General features: G+C 45.6%; 1 protein-coding gene and 1 long non-coding RNA gene across 2 annotated transcripts in view; one reads left to right on the top strand and one right to left on the bottom strand.

Moving 5' to 3' along the window:
• Positions 1-24,630, top strand: part of LOC105689333 (discoidin domain-containing receptor 2-like) — a 65,189-nt gene that overhangs the window by 33,413 nt on the left and 7,146 nt on the right. Inside the window, exons 2-4 of the mRNA XM_012406252.3 lie at positions 12,785-12,927; positions 19,410-19,515; positions 23,721-23,952. Coding sequence (XP_012261675.1) covers positions 12,804-12,927; positions 19,410-19,515; positions 23,721-23,952 — 462 coding nt within the window. The 5' untranslated portion in view covers positions 12,785-12,803. The remainder of the gene's footprint in view (positions 1-12,784; positions 12,928-19,409; positions 19,516-23,720; positions 23,953-24,630) is intronic.
• On the bottom strand, positions 1,158-2,246 carry LOC125500155. The gene is made up of 3 exons (XR_007277366.1): positions 2,112-2,246; positions 1,551-1,736; positions 1,158-1,337 (listed from the first exon to the last, which is right to left on the bottom strand). It is a non-coding gene; the product is annotated as an uncharacterized LOC125500155 (long non-coding RNA).

The following is a 24,630-nucleotide window of genomic DNA, read 5'->3' as shown; positions in this document are numbered from 1 at the left end:
CTTTTTTCCACCCCTTACGTTGCGCTGCCCGAATTCACCCTCTAACTCCTAATTCGCGAAACGGGTTGAGCCGATTACCGAGGCTCAAACGTCTTCCGAACCGCTAACATTCCGTGAGTACTTAACCCCCCCGAAGAAAATCGATGTCGTTTTGTACGCTCGTTTTGCTTTTCTTCTTTTTTTTATCCTTCTTACACAACAGTTTATTTAATTCAATTTTAATCCTTCTCGGTGGATTCCGGTAACAGAACTCCCCTCGATTCGGCGGTTTGGAAATATATTTTTATCCTCTGAACGATTTATTCGGCAAATCTACCTCAGATTACTATTTTATTTATTCTTGAGATAATCACAGTTATCGTTCGTCATTTTTTCGAGTGTAATCCGAAAAATGAAAATACAAGAAAAAATACAACGAGAGCGAGTTTCCTTAGTCACCATTTGTTGGCTGCTACTGTGTTATACCTACTTTCGGAAATCCGCTTATGGAAGGAGAAATGTTCGAAAAAAAGAAATCAGCGGAAATAGGGGCGAGCCAAAAGGGCGCCTAGTAAGAATACCAATAGCTATAAAGTAGGATTTGCATTTGATAAGCATTCGTGATGAAATGAAAAAAAGAAAAAAAAAAACCTAGAATAAAATAAACGAAACGAACGAAAAATGCAACGCAAGGTTATTACCCATCGCCATTGCGAATATTCTACGTACAGCAGGTATAACGCGTTGAGGGTCCTAATTTATTTCTCCTCTCCCGCGACAAACGAATCTCATTCGCGCGGCTCGATTGCATACGAAATGATGGAGTTCGCAAAAAATGACCATCTAATTATTCGATCATTCCTCATCCGAACGAGCCGACGAATGCGGGAAATAAAGAGGGTGTGCTGCCGGGAGAAATAATGTGCAACATTTGGCAACTGGGTGGTGGTCGGGTGACGTAGCGCACCCTACGTATATACACGAAATATATATATGAGGTGTATTCATTTTACAGCAGTATATATCTGTTGGCGGGTGCAAATGTTGGCTTTTGAAGGATCCCGCGAAGCGAACCAAAAAGTAATTATTCTGCACGCGACCGCCGCATATTGAACCAGATAGAGGGGCGCGCCTCGTTCGCTTTGTGGGAGTCCGAACGACCACCGGTATGAAAATATAGTCATTTCGCACACACGCGCGCGAACGTATCGTGCTGTACGCATGGTTTACCGAAATGTAAAACTGCATCATATCAGACCGGGTACAAGTATATTGCGGTGCGGTGTATTTACTCCGTTTCCCCCGTCCCCCGAAAACCCTCGGACAAGGTACGTAGTGACGGAACCGGTGTGCAACAACTGTCGAAAAAATAAACATTGTAATACGTCGCTCTGGAGAGAAGAAAAAAAAAAAAAAAACATTGAAATAAAATAAAATTGGATGATTAAAAAAAAAATGAATGAAATAAAAAACATTGTCAAATTAAAACCTGGCCACGTTCCGATACAATTTTGACGACGTGTATTTTCGCTTGATGTTACAACACCTACGGTATACACAATCGTACGTACCTACGTATGAATGGCGGAGCGCAGTTGCACATGTTGTGTAAACGTTGCCCGACATCGCGAACGATGATATGCCATTTTATTTCAGTGCGTACACTCCGCAAAACCACGTCAAACGCAGACCTGTTTCTCTTGTCAAGTGGGTAAAATTATTACCGGACAGGAATCCGCCGCTGGTTACCGTGCCCCCTGAAATATCCACCTGCGGTTTATTTTCGTTACATATACGTATACATTACACACACACTCTTTGCGCCGAAAATTTACGTCGCGGTTAAAGAGTACGGGGAGGGTAAAGAGAAAAAAGAAGAAAAAAAAAAAAAAATTAACCAAAAAAAAACACCTCAAATTGACGCCGGTTTGATTGTTTCGAAATCCGAATGAGTCGGCGTTAATCAACGCGCATAATGAGAATACGTATAAATCTGGTGGCGGCCAAATTACCCGTCTCCGCAATCAAGTGCGGGTTAAAACGAATAGTTTTTTACACGCGAGACACCCTTCAGTTTATTTTGGAAACTCCTCAACTCCGGATCTTTACAACGTACGAAAAAGATCACGAACCTAATAAATTTTATAACATACAGCCGCCTGGCAAATTCTACCGAAGCAATTAACTGCGAGAGCATATCAGGGAATTCGAGCAACGCCGAAACTGCTACGAAGTTATGCTCACGTCGGGAGTATAACGGATTCGTGAAACGTTGCGCCGTCGTTGTAACTAACGCGCTTTCTATTTTCGCGAGCTACACGGACTCCGCGGGTTCCCTTCGCTCTCAAGTTTTTGAACGAATGCCAGTATCTATAGGCCGTTTCGCCGCTGCTGCTCCTCCTGTTGCGCCCGTGAAAATCACATGGTTTTCGCCAAGGATGCTGCGCTGCTGCTGCTGCGGCGGGACACCGACCCCTTACTCCGTCCGCCGCCGCTACCGGGCAGGAGGGCACTCCTTTCGGCCGCTAATAACATGCACGCGACCAAAAGCCGAACCGCAGGAAAGACCACACGTGCTGGCACGCCGATGTTCCGGGAGCGTATTAAGCTCACAAATATACTTTAACGTGGGCGTGTGCAGAGCCCACCACCCCTACCCCCCCGGCTCCTCGACCCGCTTGCGGTCGTTACATCTGCTCCTTGTTACCGGGGGCGAACTGCTAGAAGTTATTAATTAGTAGCTGGACGCGAAAACCGGTAAACGCCCTGACCGCTGTGATCATCTCCTACCACCGAACGTGGTTTGTTTGGAAATCCTCGTTCTACGGCGCGGTTTTATGGGGTGAGTTATTTGGAAGGGCGGGGTAGGAAAAAATGTTTTGCAACGCGAAATGGTGACGACCGTTCGTTTTCGTATTTTACGAAGAATAATACTGGTTTGATTTTTTTTTTTTCATTTTTCTAGACGAGCTACCAATTTTCGGAGCTTTTCTAGGAGCGGTTTGTTCGCGAGTTATCCTTGTAATTGGTGAACCGAGATTATCGAGAATTAACAAAGCCGCCGACGAGCAACGAGAAACGAGGAGTTCGGTGCACCGGTTGCAGATATAGTACACACACACATCTATGTTGGAGAAAAGCTCTTCTCGCACGTTGCATCGGGTCCCGAAGATCGTTAATCCGTTTTATCGACGTCTCATGAAATTATATCCCAATTTCGCTTAGAAAACTCCATCGAACTCCGCGAAATTAAGTTAGAGCCCCACGGACTCACTCCTCCGTCTGCTTCGATTCTCACGTTTCTTTTTTTTTTCGCCACGAAGAAAAACGTCCGCTACGCGATTCGGAATCGCGTCGATCCGATTTCCGACGATAACGATCGCGCTCCACCGTTCGCCAAAACGCAACGGAATACGGTGCAAGTTCACTCGATCGCATCGAACAAACAAACACATTTTCGTCGGACAAACGCTCCGCTCGAGTACGACGCAACCCCCAAAGTGATCTCTTCGCTTCGGAAAACACCGCGCTCGGCGAATCTGGTTCGAACGTCTCGCCGATTGATCGTGGGGCGTTGTACACATCTCGCATCGGCAAAAGTCCGCGCAGCGTATCGATGCCCCACATTTGTAGACACGGATTTCCTAGTTCATCCCGCTCGCATTTTACGGATGCATATGTACCTACGCGGGGGATTGCTTTCATCGAAAATCCTCATCGACAAAGAGAGGGCGGGGAGGGGAGGAGATCGGCGATGGTACAGCGGTCGCTGACAGGCAGGCCACCCGTCAGAAATGTAAATACCAGTTGGCCAATCAGTCTGATTGGTCTCGTTCGCTCGGCTGCATTTTATCCGTGAACAATGCCTCCCGTTTGCCTCCGCACCAAAGACGGTACACGGCTACCCATCCATCCGTCCGTACGTCCTGCACCCATCCAGATTCGTTCGAACCGATACTTTTTTCTTTCAACTTTTCTATTTTTTTTTTTCTCTTTTTTTCTCTTTTTTTTTCTTTTTCTTTGTTATACGCCTACCGCGATCAGTATCAATTGGAAATTTGTACCTACATACACACACCGTACTGAAAACGCACACCGAACATTACTGACGTCATTGATCGTTGTGTACACGTTGGAGAACCCGAAGTGATAGGGAGACGGGGGGTTGTTAATCGTCGATAGATTTCAAGCCGTGCATCGAAAGAAAAAAAGAGAAAAGAAAACGAGAGGGGAGACGGTCTCGGATGTTCTTATCCTTTATACGGGATGTTACCGAGCCAAGTATAAAAGTCGCGAAGATAGCTCGGCTTGTAGTAGTGAGAGAGTGAAAGTTTCCGGTTAAATAGCTCCTTTGACCGTCGAACGATCTTCGCGGAGGGTTCTTACGGGACGTTATATCGAAAGGGTGGAAAAAGGGTGGATACCAAGATGGCGATCGCGGACGCCGGACGTACGCGATACCCAATACCTATCGGACAAGTTTTCTATTTTCCGTACCATATTTCAGGCTGTAATAGTCGAACGAACGAACGTGTGCAGTAATATATATATGTATATGTATACGCCGGCGTTATCTGACCCGGCAAACGAATGTTTACAAGACCTGCGGAACGCAGAGAGAACTCCGGCGGTGTACGGGAGGGTATACCGGAATGTATAGCGAAAAAGAAAAAGTAAGGAAGTAAGGAAGGAAGGAGAAAAAAAAACCTCTCTCTCTCTCCGATTTCTGCAAACTACAGCGACGACGAGTAAAAGTCGATGCGGAATTGCCGTGCGAGCTCCGCGAAACCACAGCTTATCGTTAAAGTAGTTCAGCCCTGGGAAGTTATACGTGCCAACGTGTAACTTACGTGTAAGTGTGTGCGTGTGTGTGTGTAAGTGTGTGTTTTTTCACCGTCGTATACGCGGCTCTCCTAATCTGGCTTGTGAACTTATTTACCAGACCTCGATTTACGGGAAACCATGTTCGGTTACTACGTACGGATTATACGTGTATGTATACGGGGACGCGCTGCGTGAGCAACGCGCGATCTTCTTACGAATTTAATGTGCGGAGAGGAAAACCCGGTGCCGGGCGTTCGCGTTCCCCGTACGTATGGGATGCGGAGAGGTAGTCTGTTTTTAAATTTATTATAGCAGTAAATACGCTCGGGGTGTCTGCGGATACTCCGGGAGCCAGGAGCCAGATTTCTAAAACCTGAAACGACCGGCCGAGAGCCCCGACGATCTGGACTCGCTACGCCACTCTTTGTGTCGCAAGTTTATACGAAATTTCTCCCTACCCTACGGCATTAGCTGGCGGCGGTGGGTACGGTGGACCGAACACCCGTAACTCCCGCAGCTGGCGAAGCTCGTCTTCATCTTCATCTTCATCTTCATCTCGCGCCGGCGACCCGAGGTTACGGGATAGGATTTAACGAGGAGTTTTTGACTTAGTTGAAGGGCAGGAGGGGGTGGGGAACGACAGGAAAAGGGAACGGAGAAAAGGGCTGATCCCCACGTGCCGGGTAGCTTTTTTGAATTCTTCGAATCGCCGAGGGTACCGATGCAGTCTTGGCTTCTGGATCGTGATACGCTCCGGAATAGTATATCGGCGCGTACGGATGGCGCGCTCTCCCCCCGAATCTCGGGGAATGCAAAATTTCAAGTAACTTTGAACGATTGAAAAAGTGACCCGCCGCAGTCGGGTAACGGATGGCACGCGACCCGCCCCGATATTTCACCTCGCCAGAAGCGTCGGCGGCGTCGCGAGGATAAGCGGAGGACGCGTGACGCACCGATTTTAGAACCGGAAACAAAAAATGTCTACCCAACCGACTACCGAGTGCTTCGCTTACGCCTCTCCGGACTGACGCCGCGGTATAAAGTTTTTGCCGGCGAATTGAATGCGCAAGAAATTCGGGACGCGTTAAACCCGACGTAATTCGTGCAGCGATCGCTCCTAATTTGAGGAACATCGAGGAGAGAGAGGGAAGAATCGTCGCACTGCGAGGGCTGATCCCGAAGCGTTTACCCTCCCTTTTTTTTTCTACATTATTTTCAATCTTCGCTTTGTCTTCGTTCGGAACGCGTTTTCAAAAGCGGGAAGAACGCTGGAGAGATGCGCACGGCGATACGTGTTCTGGAAAACTGAGATATCGCGGTGCCTGTTCTTCGTTAAAACCGATACACGCGTCGAGTTTTTCGTAAATAGTAGCAAAAGCGAGCGTCGCCGGTTCTTCGAATCGGCGGACCGCGTGCACCCCGTGTCCCCCGACCCGAGGCAAGCCGACGCGACGCCTCGAGCATCGGCAACGGGAACAGCGGCGACGGAGACTCCTGGGAGATCCCTCAGCCGATCCCTTATACCCCTTGGAGTATAAGTGTTTTCTTAGGCACTCGGAGCTCTTGAAAAATTCCTAAATATTTACTCTCGAGAAGGACCCCTGCTAGACGGACGTTCTTAAAGGGTATTTCTCGGGGCTTGGGTGGGGGGTAGGTGGAGGGGTATTACCGGTATTTGAAAAACCACGCCCACGTCGCTCTCCGAGTTTTTAAGTTCCCGATTTTATATTCCGCCCGGGGGAGACGTCGGGAAAAGTCAAAAAAACAATGTGAAAACCGCGTCGTCTTTTCGCTCCCTTAAATTATTTTCACCCGTGCGCGCGTAAGCGCGGCAAAATCGAGACGTGGAAAAACTAAAGGAAAAAGGCGTTTCTCACCGTTACGGTAAACCGGGAACGCGTCATCCGAAAGCATTCCCTTGTTCGGAAATATACCCTCTATATAGCGGCAGGTTTCGCCCTTTCCCACTCGGAGTTCCACAACTCCGGGCAACTTTTCGTCTGAAAGGTTTGACGGAAAACTTTCCTGTCCCAAAGAAAAGTCTGGAGAAACGCCGCCCTGCATTAAACATGGATAAACGATTTATGGAGCCGTGAATTGATCCCAATAAAATAGGGTCGAAGATTTGCTCTGCCTCACGCGCGCGTGATCCAAAGAATCGGAGTAGAACGAAATTCCTCCCCCGCGCTACCCGTACCTCCGTAATACGTACGCTACCGCATTCTCCACGAAATGAAGTTTTTTTTTTTTTTTTTGCCTTTTTTTTTTTTTTTTCTTCCATTTTCACTCACCCTTCGCACCGTTTGGCGTTCGTCCCGAACTACGAATTTTTATTACCTCGCAGCAACAGCGCTTTTCCTCCTTTGTAAAAATCATTCGGATATAATACACCGGAACCTACTCGGCTTTTGGCTTTCGTCTCATTATTTTTATCGCCACCAATTTATCCTCCTCTTCTTCACTTCCTTCGAGCACGGGCGGGGGGGTGGAGTAGGGGTAAAAAAAAAAAAAGTGGGAGAAAGACGGAGGTGGACGCCAACGTGTTCGTTTTACGGATTTTTCTTGCGCCCTTAAACGGATGCATTTCACATTCCGCTTCGTCATTGGGAGGATCGGAGCGTGAGCGAGGTCTCTCGATTATCCTTCACCCTGGATCGTTCATCCCGCTAACGCAGCTGTGCAAATAACTGATTATACCTTGAACGCAATATGGGCAACGAGTTCCTACCTGGAGGCTACAGGTTTCAGACGCAATCTCACACGCTTCTTTCGGTTCATTCGCGCCGGTGTAATAATTTTTTTAACTTTTTTTTTCTTTGTATTCTTTGTTTTTTTACTTCTTGCTTTTTTTCTTCACTCCTCGTATCCTCGCGTCGCGCATACGAGCTTGTAGATACTCGGATGGCGTGCTCCTCCCTTCCTTCTCTTATTTTTCTTCGAACTAATAAACTACTCGCTTCAGTTTTATATACGGGTATAATAATTATAGAGGTACAACATCTTTTATATTCATCTCGTTGATCGTTCTCTCCTATACACACACAGGACGTGCTCGCTTCGAAAGGGAGCAGCGAGAGAAATAAGCCGATAAAAATTTCACACTAAATTTCAAAAGCCATTCTTTGACCCTGGGCCAACGCGGGTACCTAGGTACCTATCTTATCTCTTTTTTTGGTATACGTGTATATATTATACATACGTACCATTCCAACCGAAATAATTAACGTCCGTAATCAGATGGGGATGTTCGGGAACATCTGGTACGTTTCAGAAATAATTTAACCGTACGTATCTCCTTCTACGAGGTTATCGAATTACCGATACACCTACGGCGCGCAGTCGTTGGCCCTTTTTTGTCACCGAACATTATAACGCGGTGACCACCGTTTGCGGAAGCGAACCGAAGGGCAACCCTTCGGTCCGGCGTGAACTCAGCTGTGGTACGAGCGGGAGAGTCGACAAAAAATATATCTCGCAACGGTTTTGAGCCCTGGTTACGTACGCGTACACGTGTCACTGCGTACCGCGAATTCGAAACTTTCCAAAACGACCCGAAATTCGTTTGGAGAATAATTAACCAAGGAAAAAGACTCATTCCTCCGGTGAGAAGTGAGACTTTCTATTTTTGGATACTCTGTCGGGTGTATCGGAATGCGAAATTCTTAGAGTTTCTTTTTTTATTCCAATATCCCCGTTGCGTTTGGCGATGGCATCGAGCTCGAGGGGGAGGGGGGAGGAGGGGCGTCAAACCCGGCGCCCGTTGTTCCGCGGACCCTGCGAGGTCGTTTATTCCGTGTTGCGTTCGAGGAGCGTATCTTTCCACCGAATCCAAAGTCACGTTCGCGTTCTTCGGTGGCGTGGTTCGTCGCTTTTTCTCAGACTGCAGCAAAAGAGGCAGAAAGAGCGCGCGTCGTATGCGCGACGTGCAGAACGATCCCATGTACGCCTCCCTCATATCCCTCGCTAGATTAAATCCCAGATCATAAAAGCCGCCCTGTCTCCGAGGCAAAGTCCCCGTCCACCCCGTCCCTACGTACGCTCCGTCGTCTCAGTCGTCGTCCCCGGGTCCGCGAATCGTTAAGCCGCGTTAATTGGGCAAGATTTAATCTCCCGTCATGGACCGCAGGAGAACTCGGAATAAGATGGAAAAAAAGAGGAGAAAAAAAGAAATCGAAGCCCAAATTATCCCCGCTCGCAACGTCCAAAGTTGAGCGACTCAGCGGCCGCGTGGCAGCTGTTCGCTAAATCGCGCATAAAAATATAAATGAGAGCCGTAAGAGAAAAAGAAAAAAAAAAAAAAAAGAATTATAACGTAACATAAGGAGTAAAAAAAATCTATGGAATCGGAAGTTCCCCGTAAGAAAAAGGGCCTTCTGAACCATATCAAAGATACGATTTTCTTGCGACTGCGATGAATAATTCCCTCGGGATCAGCTGCCGGGTACAGACAGTCCGCTCATTCTCCTTTCGTTTATACGTTCAGAAGGCCCGGCTGTTTTTTTTTATCAACCTTTCATACACGAACCTTACAGTAGGTGCTTTAAAAGCGTAAAACTGGGACGTAGTGCGGCAGAGACACGGTCCCGTCGCACGTACACACACGTGCGCACAGTATGCGCGCTGATACGGAGGAGTTTGAAAATTTCAATCGCTCCGAGTGTCGGCGAGGACGGGCGTAAGGACGTAGCGGGTCGTCCGCGGCGCCTGGGAGTTTGTAAGGTGAAATAAGGGTACGCGCTGTACGAGGTATACGTAGGGAAAGGTTGGAGTGGCCCGGAGACCCGGTAGCGGACGACGAACCGGGCGGCGGAGTCGAATCCCTCTATCCTATGTGCACATAGTTAGGTATATACCTACGCCCGCGTACATACGTACCTACGTATTCCTCCGTTCCCTCTCCTCCTCCTCCTCTCTCTCTCTCTCGGCGAAGCTCTGGCCCGGGGCGAACTGCATAATTCATGGCCTCGTCTCCTGCTCGCCGCCCCGCATCGCATGCATTGTACGTCACCGCATACACGGGGATAAAGTTGAGCCACACCGCCGTCCGTGCCGCTTTTCCATCTCCCTCTCCCTCTGCCTTATTCTCTTCAACCCTCCGCCCCTCGTCGTCGTCGTCGTCGTCGCGTTCGCCGTAGGTACCCTTGACTACGTGCGCTTACCTCCCACATGGAATCTATCTATCCATCCGTCCGTCCGTCTACAATATCTATAATCTATGTACCAATCTATTTATTTATCTATACCGCTGCGCTGCAGCTATGGGGATGGTGTGGATCCGCCATTTTTTAAATTCTATACACGCGGATAAATGATTATATTCCTTCTTACATCGCTTTATACTTCGACCCCGTTCCCCGCCACACCCCTTACACTGTATTCTAAAGTATCGGAAAGTTCGGAGCTTTTAAGTCTACACGAGCCAAAACCGACAAACTTCCGCAATTCATCTGCGGGTACTCCTCCGAATTTTCTTTTTTTACTCTCTTCTTTTCACTTTTTTCTTTTTTTCGAGAGAGAATGGCAAGCTTTTCTGTTAGAGTGGATGTATACTTTTTTAGTCTTTAAAAAAAAAAAAGAGAAAAAAGGCGCTCTTCATCTCGACGTTTGGTATCCGAAGATAAAAAAAATAGAAGATTAGCTAGGAATGCTGAATTTTTTGGACAAAATCTTTAACGAGAATTAGTTCGATATTTTTGCTCCTCAAATTTGAGAAAATTGGTAAAATATCGAATTCTTCAATTGCAAAGTTTTTCCGGTGCGAAAAAATAATGTAGCACCTCTCTCTCGAGAGAGAGAGTAGACGATGATTTTTCATCCTAAAAAAACCTTTGGTATCGCGAGCCCTTGTGACGTTGGATTTTCGAAACTGCTGTGCACCCCAACGGAGAGTAAAATATATACTTTTTATTTATACACATCTCGCGGGTTTACATAAACGCGCTCGAGACACATTGTGCTTTTATTTATTTACTTTATTTGACATTTCATTTTATTTTTTCCTTTTTTTCTTTCTCTTTTTTTCCTTCAACAAGAAGAAGAGAATATAAAGCTCCCCCATTTTCACACGAAGCCTCGCGTGATCGTCGCGGTTGTGTCTGCAGCGGCAACAGCAACAGCAACAGCAACAGCGCGTATTGTAAAGCAGCGCACAGAATATATGCCCACATAACGTAGGTATCGCAGGGTGTAACGGGGGCGAGGGCGTGTTCGCGTTACATCCGCGCACGTATGTTGAGCGTCGTAGTTTACGTATGTTGATATCCGTGAGGCAGGGGGGAGGGGGGGGGTTAACGGATCGCATGTTCCGTGGCTGTTGCAAGGCGACTCGAAGCCTCTCACACTATGATGTATGGGTTATAAACGCGATGAGCCATCCCGGAATATCGGGGTTGTTGCGAGCCTGTTTTAGTGCGCGCGTACATCCCCGATTCAGCGTACCGCACGTATGTCCGTCGACGATCTCCAACCTCGGCGCTGTATGAAATACCGAACGGAATCTGGATCCATCCTCCCGATTTCGAAGATGATTTTTTACCCCGTCTATAAGCGCGTGTAATTCAGCTTGCGGCAGAATAGCGTGGCGTGCGTACTCCTCGTGCGATTGGATCGATAAATATTTATCGCTTTTATCGGTTACAAGAAAATTGGCAAAGTAGATCAATCCGCCCCCCTCCCTCCCTAGCCCTAGCCCTAGTTTCAACGACCCTCCGCAATGTCGGTATACAAGAATATTACGCGCGTATAGTCTTCTATGGATTCTTGGAAAAAAATGGGGATTCTAAAAAGCGTCGAGGTCGTCCACCCGGTGGTTGGTGCAACGCGACAAATGGCGAGGGTGATTTTCGGATAAAAAAACAAAATATATATTTCACAGAACGAAGGATTCCTTTGCACGTCGGAGGGAGGCTATTCACATGTAAAAAACCAGTGTAAACTGAGGGGTAGGCTGAATCTCGTGCGAAATAATGAGGCCCGAAACGTTCGTACCCATCAGCGTATCTGAACTTTTCGAGATGAACATCTCCGGAGCGAGCTATGCTAGTCGTCGGTAGTCAAAGAAGTTGAACCCCCCGTTAATTAGCTAAAAAGTTGAGCTTTTTTTCATCCTCATTGTTTCGTCATGGAATTTCGTTCTCTCTCTCCTCTCCACTCGACCGCCGACGTTTTCTTCGGATGAATTATTGGGGTTTTTCTCTCTTTTCATTTTGCTTCAGATATTTGTGTTCCTTTTTCTTTTTTTTCTTTTTTTTTTCGTTTTTTTCTGACGGCGACGCGGATCGTCGGTAAAATACTGGACGGATCCGGTTCGATAGGCCGAGCCCTTTCGTGTTTCTCGACGTGCGTCGGTGCGGTACGCGGCTACGGACCGCAGCTAGAAACTTGGTACGTTGGACGACGACGTTGACGGGAAACGTCGGGTGCCGACGTAGACTCCCGCAGTCGGGGCGCATACCGCGCGAACGATCCTAATCTCGATAATGACGCGTAATGGCTCCCGAAGCCTGAATGTAACTCTTTGTCCGGTTCTCCGAGCTCTGCCGTTCCCTACGTTCGTTCGTTCGTTCGAACCACCCGCCGCAACCCCCTTTCCACCCTCCTTTACCCCCCTCCCACCCCCCTACCCCCGGCCCCGCCGTACCGTCCGCAAGCTCTCCTTCGACAAGCGTGTATAACGCGCGCCATTTCACTTGCAAACGGAGAAAAGAGAGAGAGAGAGAGAGAGGGCAAAAGAAAATAATAAAGCACAAGGGAACCATTAACCGAAATAAGCTACTACTTGTCTCTATCCCCGTGTATGGGAGGTACCCCCGCACTCTAGTGCAATTGATTCAGAGATCCACCCGCAGATATGACAGGAATATATTTACGTTCGTCGGAATTACGTGGGTGGAAGATAATAAGCCCTCGCATATATTTTCTTCCCGTTTCGACAATTTTTTCTAATCAAATATTTATTCGTTTTTTCATTCCTATTTTTCAGTGGCGGTTATGAAAGTTCGATGACTACCGTTCTCCTACCCTGCAAGATCACCGGATTTAAGATCATGGACGACATGAGAATGAAGATGATCATTCTTCTACTCTGTCTTCTTTGTTCTTGCGGGGGACGCGCCGTTGACACGTGTGAGTATACTACAATGCCTCTGCGATCTGTTTAGCTGTTAAATTTCATCGATTCATCGCACGTTCTACATTCTTTCGAACGATTAATGAGCGAAAACGGCGCGTAAGCCGGCGAAGGTTGAAATGAAGATATTCGATATTCGATATTCGATATTCGAGTTTCGAGTTTCGATATTCGATATTCGATATTCGATATTCGATATTCGATATTCGATATTCGATATTCGATATTCGATATTCGATATTCGATATTCGATATTCGATATTCGATATTCGATATTCGATATTCGATATTCGAGTTTCGATATTCGATATTCGATATTCGATATTCGATATTCGATATTCGATATTCGATATTCGATATTCGATAGTCGATATTCGATATTCGATATTCGAGTTTCGATATTCGATATTCGATATTCGAGTTTCGATATTCGATATTCGATATTCGATATTCGATATTCGATATTCGAGTTTCGATATTCGATATTCGATATTCGATATTCGATATTCGATATTCGATATTCGATATTCGATATTCGATATTCGATTTTCGATATTCGATATTCGATATTCGATATTCGATATTCGATATTCGATATTCGATATTCGATATTCGATATTCGATATTCGATATTCGATATTCGATATTCGATATTCGAGTTTCGATATTCGATATTCGATATTCGATATTCGATATTCGATATTCGATATTCGATATTCGATATTCGATATTCGATATTCGATATTCGATATTCGATATTCGATATTCGATATTCGATATTCGATATTCGATATTCGAGTTTCGATATTCGAGTTTCGATATTCGATATTCGATATTCGATATTCGATATTCGATATTCGATATTCGATATTCGAGTTTCGATATTCGATATTCGATATTCGATATTCGATATTCGATATTCGATATTCGATATTCGATATTCGATATTCGATATTCGATATTCGATATTCGATATTCGATATTCGATATTCGATATTCGAGTTTCGATATTCGATATTCGATATTCCATATTCGCCGGCGGGCCTCCCGCGGTGCCCGAACGCGTCGATCCCATCGCGCGGTGGAGGGTATACGAAACGGTGGATCCCGAGCCATGGGGGAGTTTGGCAATTTAAAAGTGGATATGCGGCCTGCTCTACAGCCCCGTTAAATTCGCGGTCGTGTTTCAGGGGCAGCAGTCTAGAGCGCGTATAAATCGCGATGTTAATGCCCGCAGCTCGTGCGGCGGCGATGCGTGAACATCGAACACGGTGTACGGCACAGCGTAGACGCACACCGGCAAACCGTGGATTGCGGTTACCGCCATGCCACGCCTAAGCGCATCCGCTCTCCTCAACCCCTCGCGCATTCGATGTCGAAGCGGCTGACTAGAAAAAAGAAAAAAAAAAAAGATCGAGAGCTTTTCAATTTTTAATCGCAATTGGTCGCGATCGCTAGCAATTAGCGCGAAACTGCGGTATCGGTGTAACTGGAGGAACTGCCAGTTACGGCGTTGGCCGTGAGCACGAATAAGAGAGAACTTTGAAATTCGCAAGCGAGTGTTTTAACGTGCATTAGGTGGACACCTCCCGAGTTAAACTAATGGGCGGGGAAGCAACGGCAGCTGGTCCACACACGCGCTCTTTCCTCTCACGGGTTGTACGTACCCGCGTTGCTCGTAGTTATATATATATGTATATATGTGTTTACGCGTAGGTACAGCTCTATGTGCGGGGTGTACGTGTACCGAGGGACCGACGGTAGCCGGTTCACCACCGTGAACCGAAACCTTCTCTTTATCCCTTTCTCTCTTTCCCTTTTCAGCTATTCTCGCCGGACGCGCGCGTTTTCCCATCCCTCCGTAGAATCGACCACACACGCCGCCGCACTCCCTCCCCCTCCCCCCCTTCACCGTTCGTCCGTCGAGGGTTGACCACCACCGCTAGCGTTTGGGTACGGTTACGAACCACTCGACGTTATAGCATTGTCACCCCCTTTTGCAATTACGTGGCTCTATTAGTTCACCGAAATACCAAAATTATCGTCTCCTCGTTTCGCGCTTATGTTACCTTCCCGCGTTACCCACCACCGGGCATCGATTAAACTACGACTATACGTACGTACGTGTTAACTCTACGCTATTTTCTAGCCGTACAAAGAGATTCGAAGGGACGCGGGTCGCGGGACCGTCGGGAAAACGAATGTTGAGAAATTTGTGATTTTATTACAATTCTTGCTCCATATATCGTTCGACCCCTTCATACCCGACTCGATGAAAACCTAGTGTATTTGGGCGGCGTTACTACCTCTACAACTATAATAGTCGCACAATTTTAATCTCATCTTTTATGCATACGGCGTACCTGTTCGCGGATTGCCCTGACTATGTAGGTGTAGCTACCACCATCCCGTTGGTTTTCCAACGGTCCTCACGATCCCTACGATCGAAAGCCTCGCTTTCAATCAATTTTCATTCAATCAAAACACGTTTTATATCCCGCGTTCGTGTACAGTATATACACGTACCCATATAGTCGACGCGTTGTCAACTCTATAATAATATTCGCTCTATGGTACCAACGATTTCTACCCCATTTGACACATTTTTTTTTCACCAAACTATACATATCTTTCATTTTGATTTCAATTTTCACCGTTTTCTTTCTCTCTTGAATTCGTCTATTCTTTTTTTTTTTTTTTTTGGTTTTTCAATTTAATTTTATTCCCTTTGTTTTTTTTTTGTTTTTTTTTTTGGAGGTTTTTTTCCCACTCCCACCTCTCGTTCGCTGTGATCAATGTTACCATAGGCGCCCATATACTATCGAGCGCGGTTCTAGATTGAATTTAAATTGCCTATTTGCCGGGGGGAAACGGGGCGCTAGGGGGAACGGGGGGGTAAGAGAATAAAAACGCCGGGCGTGGATTCATATTTTGATTTGTCTGTTATTTTTTTTTTACATTTTTTGCGATGTATTCCGTTCTACGAACGAAGAATCTTCTCTTTTTTGTTTTTCCCCCTTTTTCTAGTTTTACTTTTTGAAAAAAACACGCGACGAAAATATTCGCCGTATTTTGCGCGTGCGGCGACCGGATGAGTTCAGCGGCGGAACACGCTCAGATACGGACCTGACGTCTGCGGTGCGTACGGCATAATTGAGAAGGGGTTAAATTTTGCAGGGTATAACGTCCCTCGCGACTGCAACGGCTTTTTCGTCGTGTATTATACGTATACACGTACGCGTACCATCGTCAGCGATCAACCCCTTTCCGCGTGCATCATGTGTACCGTACGGTGGTAGAAAACCCGGGAGTCTATATAAGCCCCGAGTTGCACGCAACTTGAGACGCTGATTGCGTCGGCTTCACAGGGCTCTAGGGGATGTCGGGGTTCCGTGGGGTGCGTAAAAGTAGTACTTCCGTTACGCCAGCCGTCGCGGCGCCAACGAATCTAACGCGGCGACGCAACGTTTCTAACTTCTGCTTTTACCACTATTCCGCACCACCGCGACGACCGGCGAGCCGCCCCTCCGTCTTTTTCCTTTCTTCCCTTTTTCTCTTTTCCTTCGACCCCGAAAGCGAAACGTCCACCTCAACCTCCACGAATTCTTAGCTGCTGTTTATTTTACTAGAAAACGTGGAAAAAATTGTCTCATCCCTTACACCGATGTGCTTCAAAAAAAAAAAAAAAAAAGAAAGCAGAAAGAAAAAAGGGGTTCTTAAGAAATGACTAATTATAAAGATAACGTGTTCTGATTATTTTATTCGGTGTACAGCGTGAGAAGAAAATATTCGAAGGCGGCATAAAATCGAATTTGCGAAAGACGGCGAGATTTCCTTCGTTTTTGGTTTCTCTCTCTCTTTATTTTTTATGGGGGTAGGGTAGATATTTGCGCGAGGTAAATTCCAACGATATGCGTACAAAGAGAATGAAATAAAACAAAAACGGTTCTTTGTACTTCTGTTAAGAAGATAAATATTTTTCATTCAAGTATATGTAACGCACGGTGTACACACGGCGTGTATACGCGCGCGTATAATATACATATATTTTAATGGGACACCCGCTCAAATGTTGGTATAATATAGGTACATACAAAATCCCTGTCGCTTCGGGCCGGGCTTACGCGCGTAGCTTAAAATAAACCCAACCGAGAGAAATGAATATAATCGTCGGGACGATTCGTGCTCGTTTAAAACAGGGGGATATAATATCGAACGTTTTCCAAACCAGAAGGGCGCGGACCGTAAAATTGTCCCTTTTTTTTTCGTTTGTTTCGTCTTATTCGAATGAAATGAAAAAACGTAGACACCTGCTCCAAAAATTCCACTCAACTTTTTTTTTTCGTTCATTTTCAATTTTTGAAAGTTTTTCAAATTCCCGTACAATTTGGTCCGAATTTCTTGCGTAATTTTAATTAGACGAACACGTCAATCATTTTCATGTCGCTCGTCTGAGATTTATTCCGTAGCTACGTTATAATGAAAATTGATGAGTTTAATGAGCTTTCCAGTTGACGAATGATCCCCCAATTATCACTATGAGCTTCGTAGCTATGTATATACGCGTAACGTGTCGCTTATAGTGCAGAAGGAGATTTAGCTGATTAATTAGCTGCAAGAGTTTTTGAAGGGCGCGTGGCGTAGCGGCAGCCGCAGCAGCGGCAGCAGCAGCAGCTTTCCAAAGTCGAAGAGTAGTATAGGTACTCCCCGTGTAATCCGTTCGGGTTCTTGAAACTTATACCTAGTTCCGGAGTGGGGCGCGTTCTAATTAATAGTTCGGTATTACCGCCTTAATTGTGCGGATAATAAGAAAACGAAGAGAGGGAAGAGAAAGAAAAAAGGAAAAAAAAAAAACCACAGAAATTCAAGGCAAACATTCGTTCAATTAGTACAGTTTCATACGATACGGCGGTATTACCTCCTCGGTACGTACGGTTCCGTACCCCTGCGAAAAAACAGCGCAGCGCGGGGCTGAATAGAATATAACCTGGTGAAAGCCAACTAAGTAAGTCGTGATTTATGGTTTAATATCGCGTCGTAATAAGGTGTACGCTGCATAATATGTTTTTAGAAAAGGGCCGGGGAGTAATTAATTTACATTCACGCCCGCGAACAAGAAAAGTCAGGGGGGAGGTGGTGGAGGAGGAGGGAGAGCGGGAAAGAGAGAAACGGAAGGAAGAAAAAACGAATAGAACGAGGAGAACGGAAGGCGAACAGCTCGCGCAACGTTGTATATATATTTGGGAATAATATAGGATACAACCCGAACCGCAAACGGGATGACGGCAATCAGCGGCAACCTGCAAAAGTAGTCATTAATAACAATCATAATACGAAATAACAAAAGGAGGGCTCTGCGCGAAATTAAATTTACCGAGCAGAAAATCTTGCGCGGACGATGATTTATAACAACCCGCAAGGATTTCGCGGGAGGGAGGGTTAGAGACGGCCGAGTTTATATATTTCTCGGATTTTAACACCGCGATCTCTCCGATTCCCGAGGGTAAAAAGCGATCGCTATATTTTTATCCCTCATCTGCGATCCGATGAAAAATCAACACCCTCTAAACGACCCCCCTTTTTTTTTCATACACTCTCCACGATTTCTCTTCCTCCATTTCTTCTTCCTTCTATTTTATACATTTCGGCCCACAGCGGTGCAGGTTATCCTTTACAATTACTTAGCTATAACCGTGTTTAGTTAAGGGATGAAGCGAATTCGTGTCTGATTCGTGTCAAAGTCACTCGGTTTCGGGGTGGGGGGTGGATTTTGGAAGGGGTTGCGGATAGAAGTGGTGGAAAAAAGGAGAAAAGGAAAAGAAAATAAGGGAGAGCGTGAAGTATCGCAGGGTGGTTCTCGTACACTCAGGTGGCGTATACGCTACGTGGCGGATCGTTGGTTCGGAAAGAAAAAAGGGAAGGGAAAACGAAAAAAAAAAAAGTGGTTATCAATTTGACAGTGACGGGAGATGCGATCCGAGCGATGTGCGTGAGGGTAAGGGGGATGAGAAATGAGGATGGCGAGGATATAAGGACGACGAGTTGGCGGAGAACGGCTCGCGTAGGCATTCAATTTTCCTCTCGTTTCTCCCTTTAACTTTAAGTCCCGCACACCCTTCCGCTCCCGGCTGTCACTCGGGAGAGTTATGGACACCGAATGAGTCGCTGGGGCGGGCAAATGTCGCATAAGTTACTCTTCTTACTCACTCCTTATTTCCAGGATATCTATAAATACGATATCGAACTCCGCGACGCCGACCAACCCCCTCAACCCCTCACCCCTGCGTACGTAGTTTATGCATATTACTCAAACCCTTTCGTCGGTAAAAACCACGTAGGCCGCGATATACTTGCATTTCGGCGAAAAAGTTGTTCGATAAAAAAAAAAAGAGACCGATAACCGATCTAATTAGCCGGTTATAAAAGCCTCATTCAACGACATATTCTAATTTCCATTTCTCTTCTTTTTCAATTTCAGCTCAGTGCATCGCACCGCTGGGTATGGAATCCGGTACGATTCCTGACCTCGACATAACTGCCAGTTCGAGTTTCGAGAGTGGAAACGTGGGCCCGCATCGTGGACGGTAAGAGTTTCATCCCCTGCATCAATGAATTTCAAGTAGATACAAAAAAAAAAAAAAACGTACAAAATTTCGCAAAAATCAAAGAGGGAATTTTTGCTGAAATTTTGACCGGATGACAAAAAATACCACGATAGCTCGACGCAGATTTCGAGTTTCGCTTAAATTTGAACGTACATTTTTTTCCCCCGGAATCAATCGCCGATTCGTAAATCACCGCGTCGAAAAGCGTAAACGAAGAATGGTAGTGGCGAAACGTTGCCAGCTTGATAAAAACATAAACGTTAGTTTTAATTCGCGTCGTAAATTCCGAACAGCCGTATAATAGTCTTAATCTGAGTAATGATCGATGCGGGGTAATTCGCAGTGGATGTTGAGCACCTGTAAATCAGTCGCGAGCATAACGCCCGTCTTATTTAAAACCGTTGAGTTAGTCCGTGATCTTGAGAATTTAATCGCCCGGCAGTGGCGGCTCGTCGATACGTATCCACACACTTGTACTCTACGCACATACACGTACAGAAGACTCACGTTCAAAGTTAACGATTCAATCTTTATGCGGATAGTATATAAGGTGCAGCGGCAGGCAGCATCAGCAGCAACAGCAAAAGCAGAAGCAGCTCGTTTCACTCCTCGCCCATGGTACAACTTAGTTTATCGCAGTCCGTTTAAAAGCTTTTAGAGCTAATTAAAAGTTCGTTTCGTCGGTCTCTCTTTCCTTTTTTCTTCTTCTTCTTCCCATATTTTTTTTTTTCATTTTTCTTTATTTGTGTGTTTTTTTTTTTTTTCTATTTTCTTCAATCTTTTTTCGTCGTTCCTTGCGGCGATGCGGTCGGGGAGCCCGTGGGCATGGGTGGGGGAGATGAACTCGTCCTGGCGATTTTTTCAATTAGAATGTCAGATATTTACCGGTTATTTAATGCAGGTATTAATTTTCAACACCACACGGGGCGTGACGGAACCATGCGTGCAGTCTATGCAACGCGCATATATAACCCCCAGCGCGTACATACGCGCTGGTATATATATACATATATGTATTATATAATCAACGAGGTTTTAACACACATCCTTTTATATCATAGGGACTATAAATGTGAGACTTTCGTAAGATATATGGCACCTCCAAGCGGCTAATGAATCTTGTATTCCCATTCGTATCTGGTTACTTATCGGGCTCGTTTCTTACACGTATAATATATCGCTTTAATAAAATCGTATAGATCTCACACGCGCGCGTACACACGCGTACACGTGTACCTTATACGTATAGGTACAGAGTTTCGGGTGACGAACGAATCCGAAAGCGCGTCATGTGTGACTTTTTATTCTTTTTCCCCGTTTTTCTTTCCTCCCATGATTCGGCATCGGGAATAGGTAGTTTTCGGATCGGTGTAGGTATACGGGACAGTTCGCGGGGAATATAACCACCTTTCCAACGTTGTTCATTGGTTTTTTCTTTCTTCTGTATTTTTTTTTTTTTTTTTCTCTCTTTTGGTTTTTCTCTTCTCCGGGCCTACGCGGTGCACGTGTATGTAGGTTGATCGTTTCCGATTCGTTGACTATTTGTCTCGCCGTATAGAAAGAAACGACGCTCACGCGGGCCGAGACCTTACGGATTTCGAACGACGTCGAACGCCCGGCCCTCCCGGTTTCCTTCGCGAGAATTTATCGCCTATTCCTTTCCACCACGTTCCTCATCCGAAATTGTCCCGCTACTCCGTGGAGTCGAGACTTTACGCCATCGAGAATTTTCATCGTGATTCATGCCGTACCTTCTCTCGTTTCTTCTCTCTTCGGTTCCTTCCACTTTTCTTCTCCCCCCCTTCAGTTTTCAGGTATGACGTGAAATACTCGCATCACCGGTTTTTTTTCTTTTTTTTCGCCTTCGTTCTTTGGCTATTTTCTCGATCGGTGGAAAATTGCGGGGCGTTGCGAGGCGCAGTTGAATGGAAATACGTATTAATATAATTTTCGAATTGTTTTTTGGCGACGCACTCGGAAAGAGAGAGAGAGAGAGAGAATATCGGAGGGGTTGCACCGCGTAATCGCGGCGTTAAGATTTATTGAGAAATGTACCAGCGGTGTAGGTTCGGTTGGAATGTCTTTGATGGCAGAGTCGCTGTATCAAAGTAGCTGGTAAGGCTGCAGTTTGAGCTCTCTTAATGGGGTATGAGTTATGGACTTTGGCTTTACGAAAAATCCTCTACTCTACTTAACTCGGGTACATACAAAACTATACACCCGACTATATATACATTATTTTACCGCGTACTCGCGAAACTTGCCGCGGGTGTCCGTTTTCTTCCTCTCCCACCTCCTCCTCCTCCTCCTCCTCCTTCTCCTGCGTTTCCTCTTTTTCTTCCTCTCCGCGTTTTAGCTACCGGCTTAAATACGTGCCGCGGTTTACGTCTCCTTTTTCTTGGCTTTTTTTTTTTTTTTTTTTTTTTTACTCTTTCACTTCTTTCACTTCCTTTTTTTCCGCGCCTTCAACTTCCATCAAAGCTTCTGCGTGTACCACGCGCGTCACTTACGTTCTGACACTTCAGAGAGAACCGCGCACGCCATATACCGCAACGCGAACTGCCGCCGTACATACAACACATCCCACGGAAGAACTTTATTTTATCGCGAATATTTTCGTCGCTTTGCTGTGTCTAAAGTGTTTCTTTTTTTCTTTTTACTCTATTTTTTTTTTTTTTTGTTTTTTTTTTCGTTTGCTCTCCACCGCATGCCGTAAGAGAATATTTATTCTCGCATACCCGATCAGCGGCGGCGGCGGCGGCGGCGGCGGGGATTTTCTTACACGTTCTTTTGCACGTAATTACGCGCGTTCGCGAACATTTTATTAGTTGCACATTTCCATCTAATTGGGGTGGACGGTAAAAATTACGCAGATTTCGCATTTCTGTCTTCGAAGGCACGAAGAAAATATATCCGATTGCAGACGAAATTTTGCCTTATTATTTCAAACCTTACCCGAGCCATTCACCTTGGCTGCAGATATAAGGCTTTATTCGTTAATTAACAAACCGCGCTATGCGAAATACACAAGGTCTCTTAATTTAGCAAATATTTCGTATACCCACGTCTCGGTTAATTGGAGGGTTGAAAATAAAATACGATACAAATTCACGATAATAATGATAATAATAATGACGATGATAATAAATTCGAAACTTGGGAATTCCGTATACCTCGCACTCACCTGCTCGTTTCCATCCCCGTAAAAAAAAATGATAAATGAAGAAAAAAAAAAAAAAACGAAAAAAAAAGGAAAGAAGGAAACGAACGAAATGTAATTATACACCGAAGGAGCGAGTAATGAATATACGGGTTTGTTGAATTTCGTTAATACATATTATAAATAAAGGGTTGAACACCGAGAGGTGGGTACCTAAGATGGGAGAAGGAAGAGCGGTGTTCTATGCGGTGAGAATTTAAGTTGGACCGGTGGAGCGCGCGCGCGCGCAAATTGCGACTAATAACCTTTAATTTACAGAGAGGGAAAACAATTAGCGGTAGAGTAGTATAAGGCAGTTCCCTGTCCTGTCCCGTGGCACGGGGAACCCCTCATCTTTAATTCATATCATCCGGTCTTTTAACTCGATCAATAAATTATAATTTCGCCGCATATTTTGCCCTAAGTGGCGCACGGCGTGTCCCCGACGTTCTCCGGTGCATCAAAGCAATCCACCCTCTTTTCCCTGAACGCCCTGCAGCACGACGCGTCAAACTTTTCGACCCACCGTCCTCCCCCCCCCTCCCTTCCCCCCCATTTCCTTGTCACGCTTTCGCAAAAATTACCTTATCTATTATTTGAAAGAAATGTGAAAATATTTACACTTATTCACCCCCTAATTTCACGGCTTCGAAGGTGAAGAGAAAAAAAAAATACACCCGCGCGTTGATTCGATCCCCTGGTTGTCTCTGAAGAAAAACATGCCTGGACTCGGGAGGAAGAATCTGGATTCCTTACGCTCGATTTGTGAGGGAGGATGAATAGAGGAGGGACCTGCAGGGAATCCGGGATGCTATTGTTTTTTTTTTTTGTTGTATTTTCTTTTCGTGTTCTTGTAGTATTCCGAGGATATCAATCCCGTACCTTCCGCGGTCGGATCGGATATGAGGGATGATTTTGATCCGCGTGGGAATTTATGTGGTTAATAACTACGTGGGTTTCATTGGTCGTTCGTTTCTGATTTCAGACTACGCCAGGAGAACCACGGAGGTGCTTGGTGCCCGAAACAGCAAATCACCACCGAACCGCGAGAGTGGCTCGAGATCGATTTGCACACGGTTCACATGATCACAGCGACCGCTACTCAAGGACGTTTCGGTAACGGCCAAGGCGTCGAATTCGCCGAAGGTTATCTCCTGGACTACTGGCGACCGAAACTCGGCAAATGGGTCCGATACAGAGACGTCAAAGGGGAAGAGGTACGCCCTTAATTGCATAAAAATTAATCAAATTTCACATCATTATCATTATCACCGTCACCGTCGTCATCATCGTCAATATTTTGTTATATCTATTTTCGGATACCTCCGGTATCTTTCCCGGGGGGAATATAACGTCCGCGTCGCCCGGGTAATTGACGTTGAAAAATATGCTATGCAAGACGGACAGAGAGAGAAAGAGAGAGAGTGGAAAAAAAATTAAAATGAAAAATTGCGCAAGAGCCGGATGTCGTAGTGATATTGAAAATAATATACCTGAAAAAGGAAGGAGAGATATCGCAAAAATACGCTTTAATCGAATTTTTTATCATTAGATGTATCGTTACGTTTTTTTCTCTTCGTACGCTTGGATTATTCAGTACGTAATTTCCGTCGATTTTCGCTATCGCGTACCTTTGGAAAAAAAAAAAAAAAAAAAAAAACGAAACACCACGTTGAAAAAAATTTTCGTATCAAATATTTATCGAGCAGCGGTATAGCATGTATTCGATGTATGTGTACGCGCGTGTACGTTGATATAGCCGAACGGGAAATAGACGGCGTACACCTGATAATCGTAAACAGTTTTATTTCCAATTTCCTGTTATCGAGATAAATGGGTAGGAGGGAGGTGGGTGCGGGGAGAGAATAACAATTTCGGATACGTACCACCGCCGC

This window comes from Athalia rosae, chromosome 3, assembly GCF_917208135.1.
Source record: "Athalia rosae chromosome 3, iyAthRosa1.1, whole genome shotgun sequence".
NCBI lineage: Eukaryota > Metazoa > Arthropoda > Insecta > Hymenoptera > Athaliidae > Athalia > Athalia rosae.
Note: the sequence above shows the minus strand (reverse complement) of the source record. Positions and strands in the feature narration are given on the sequence as shown.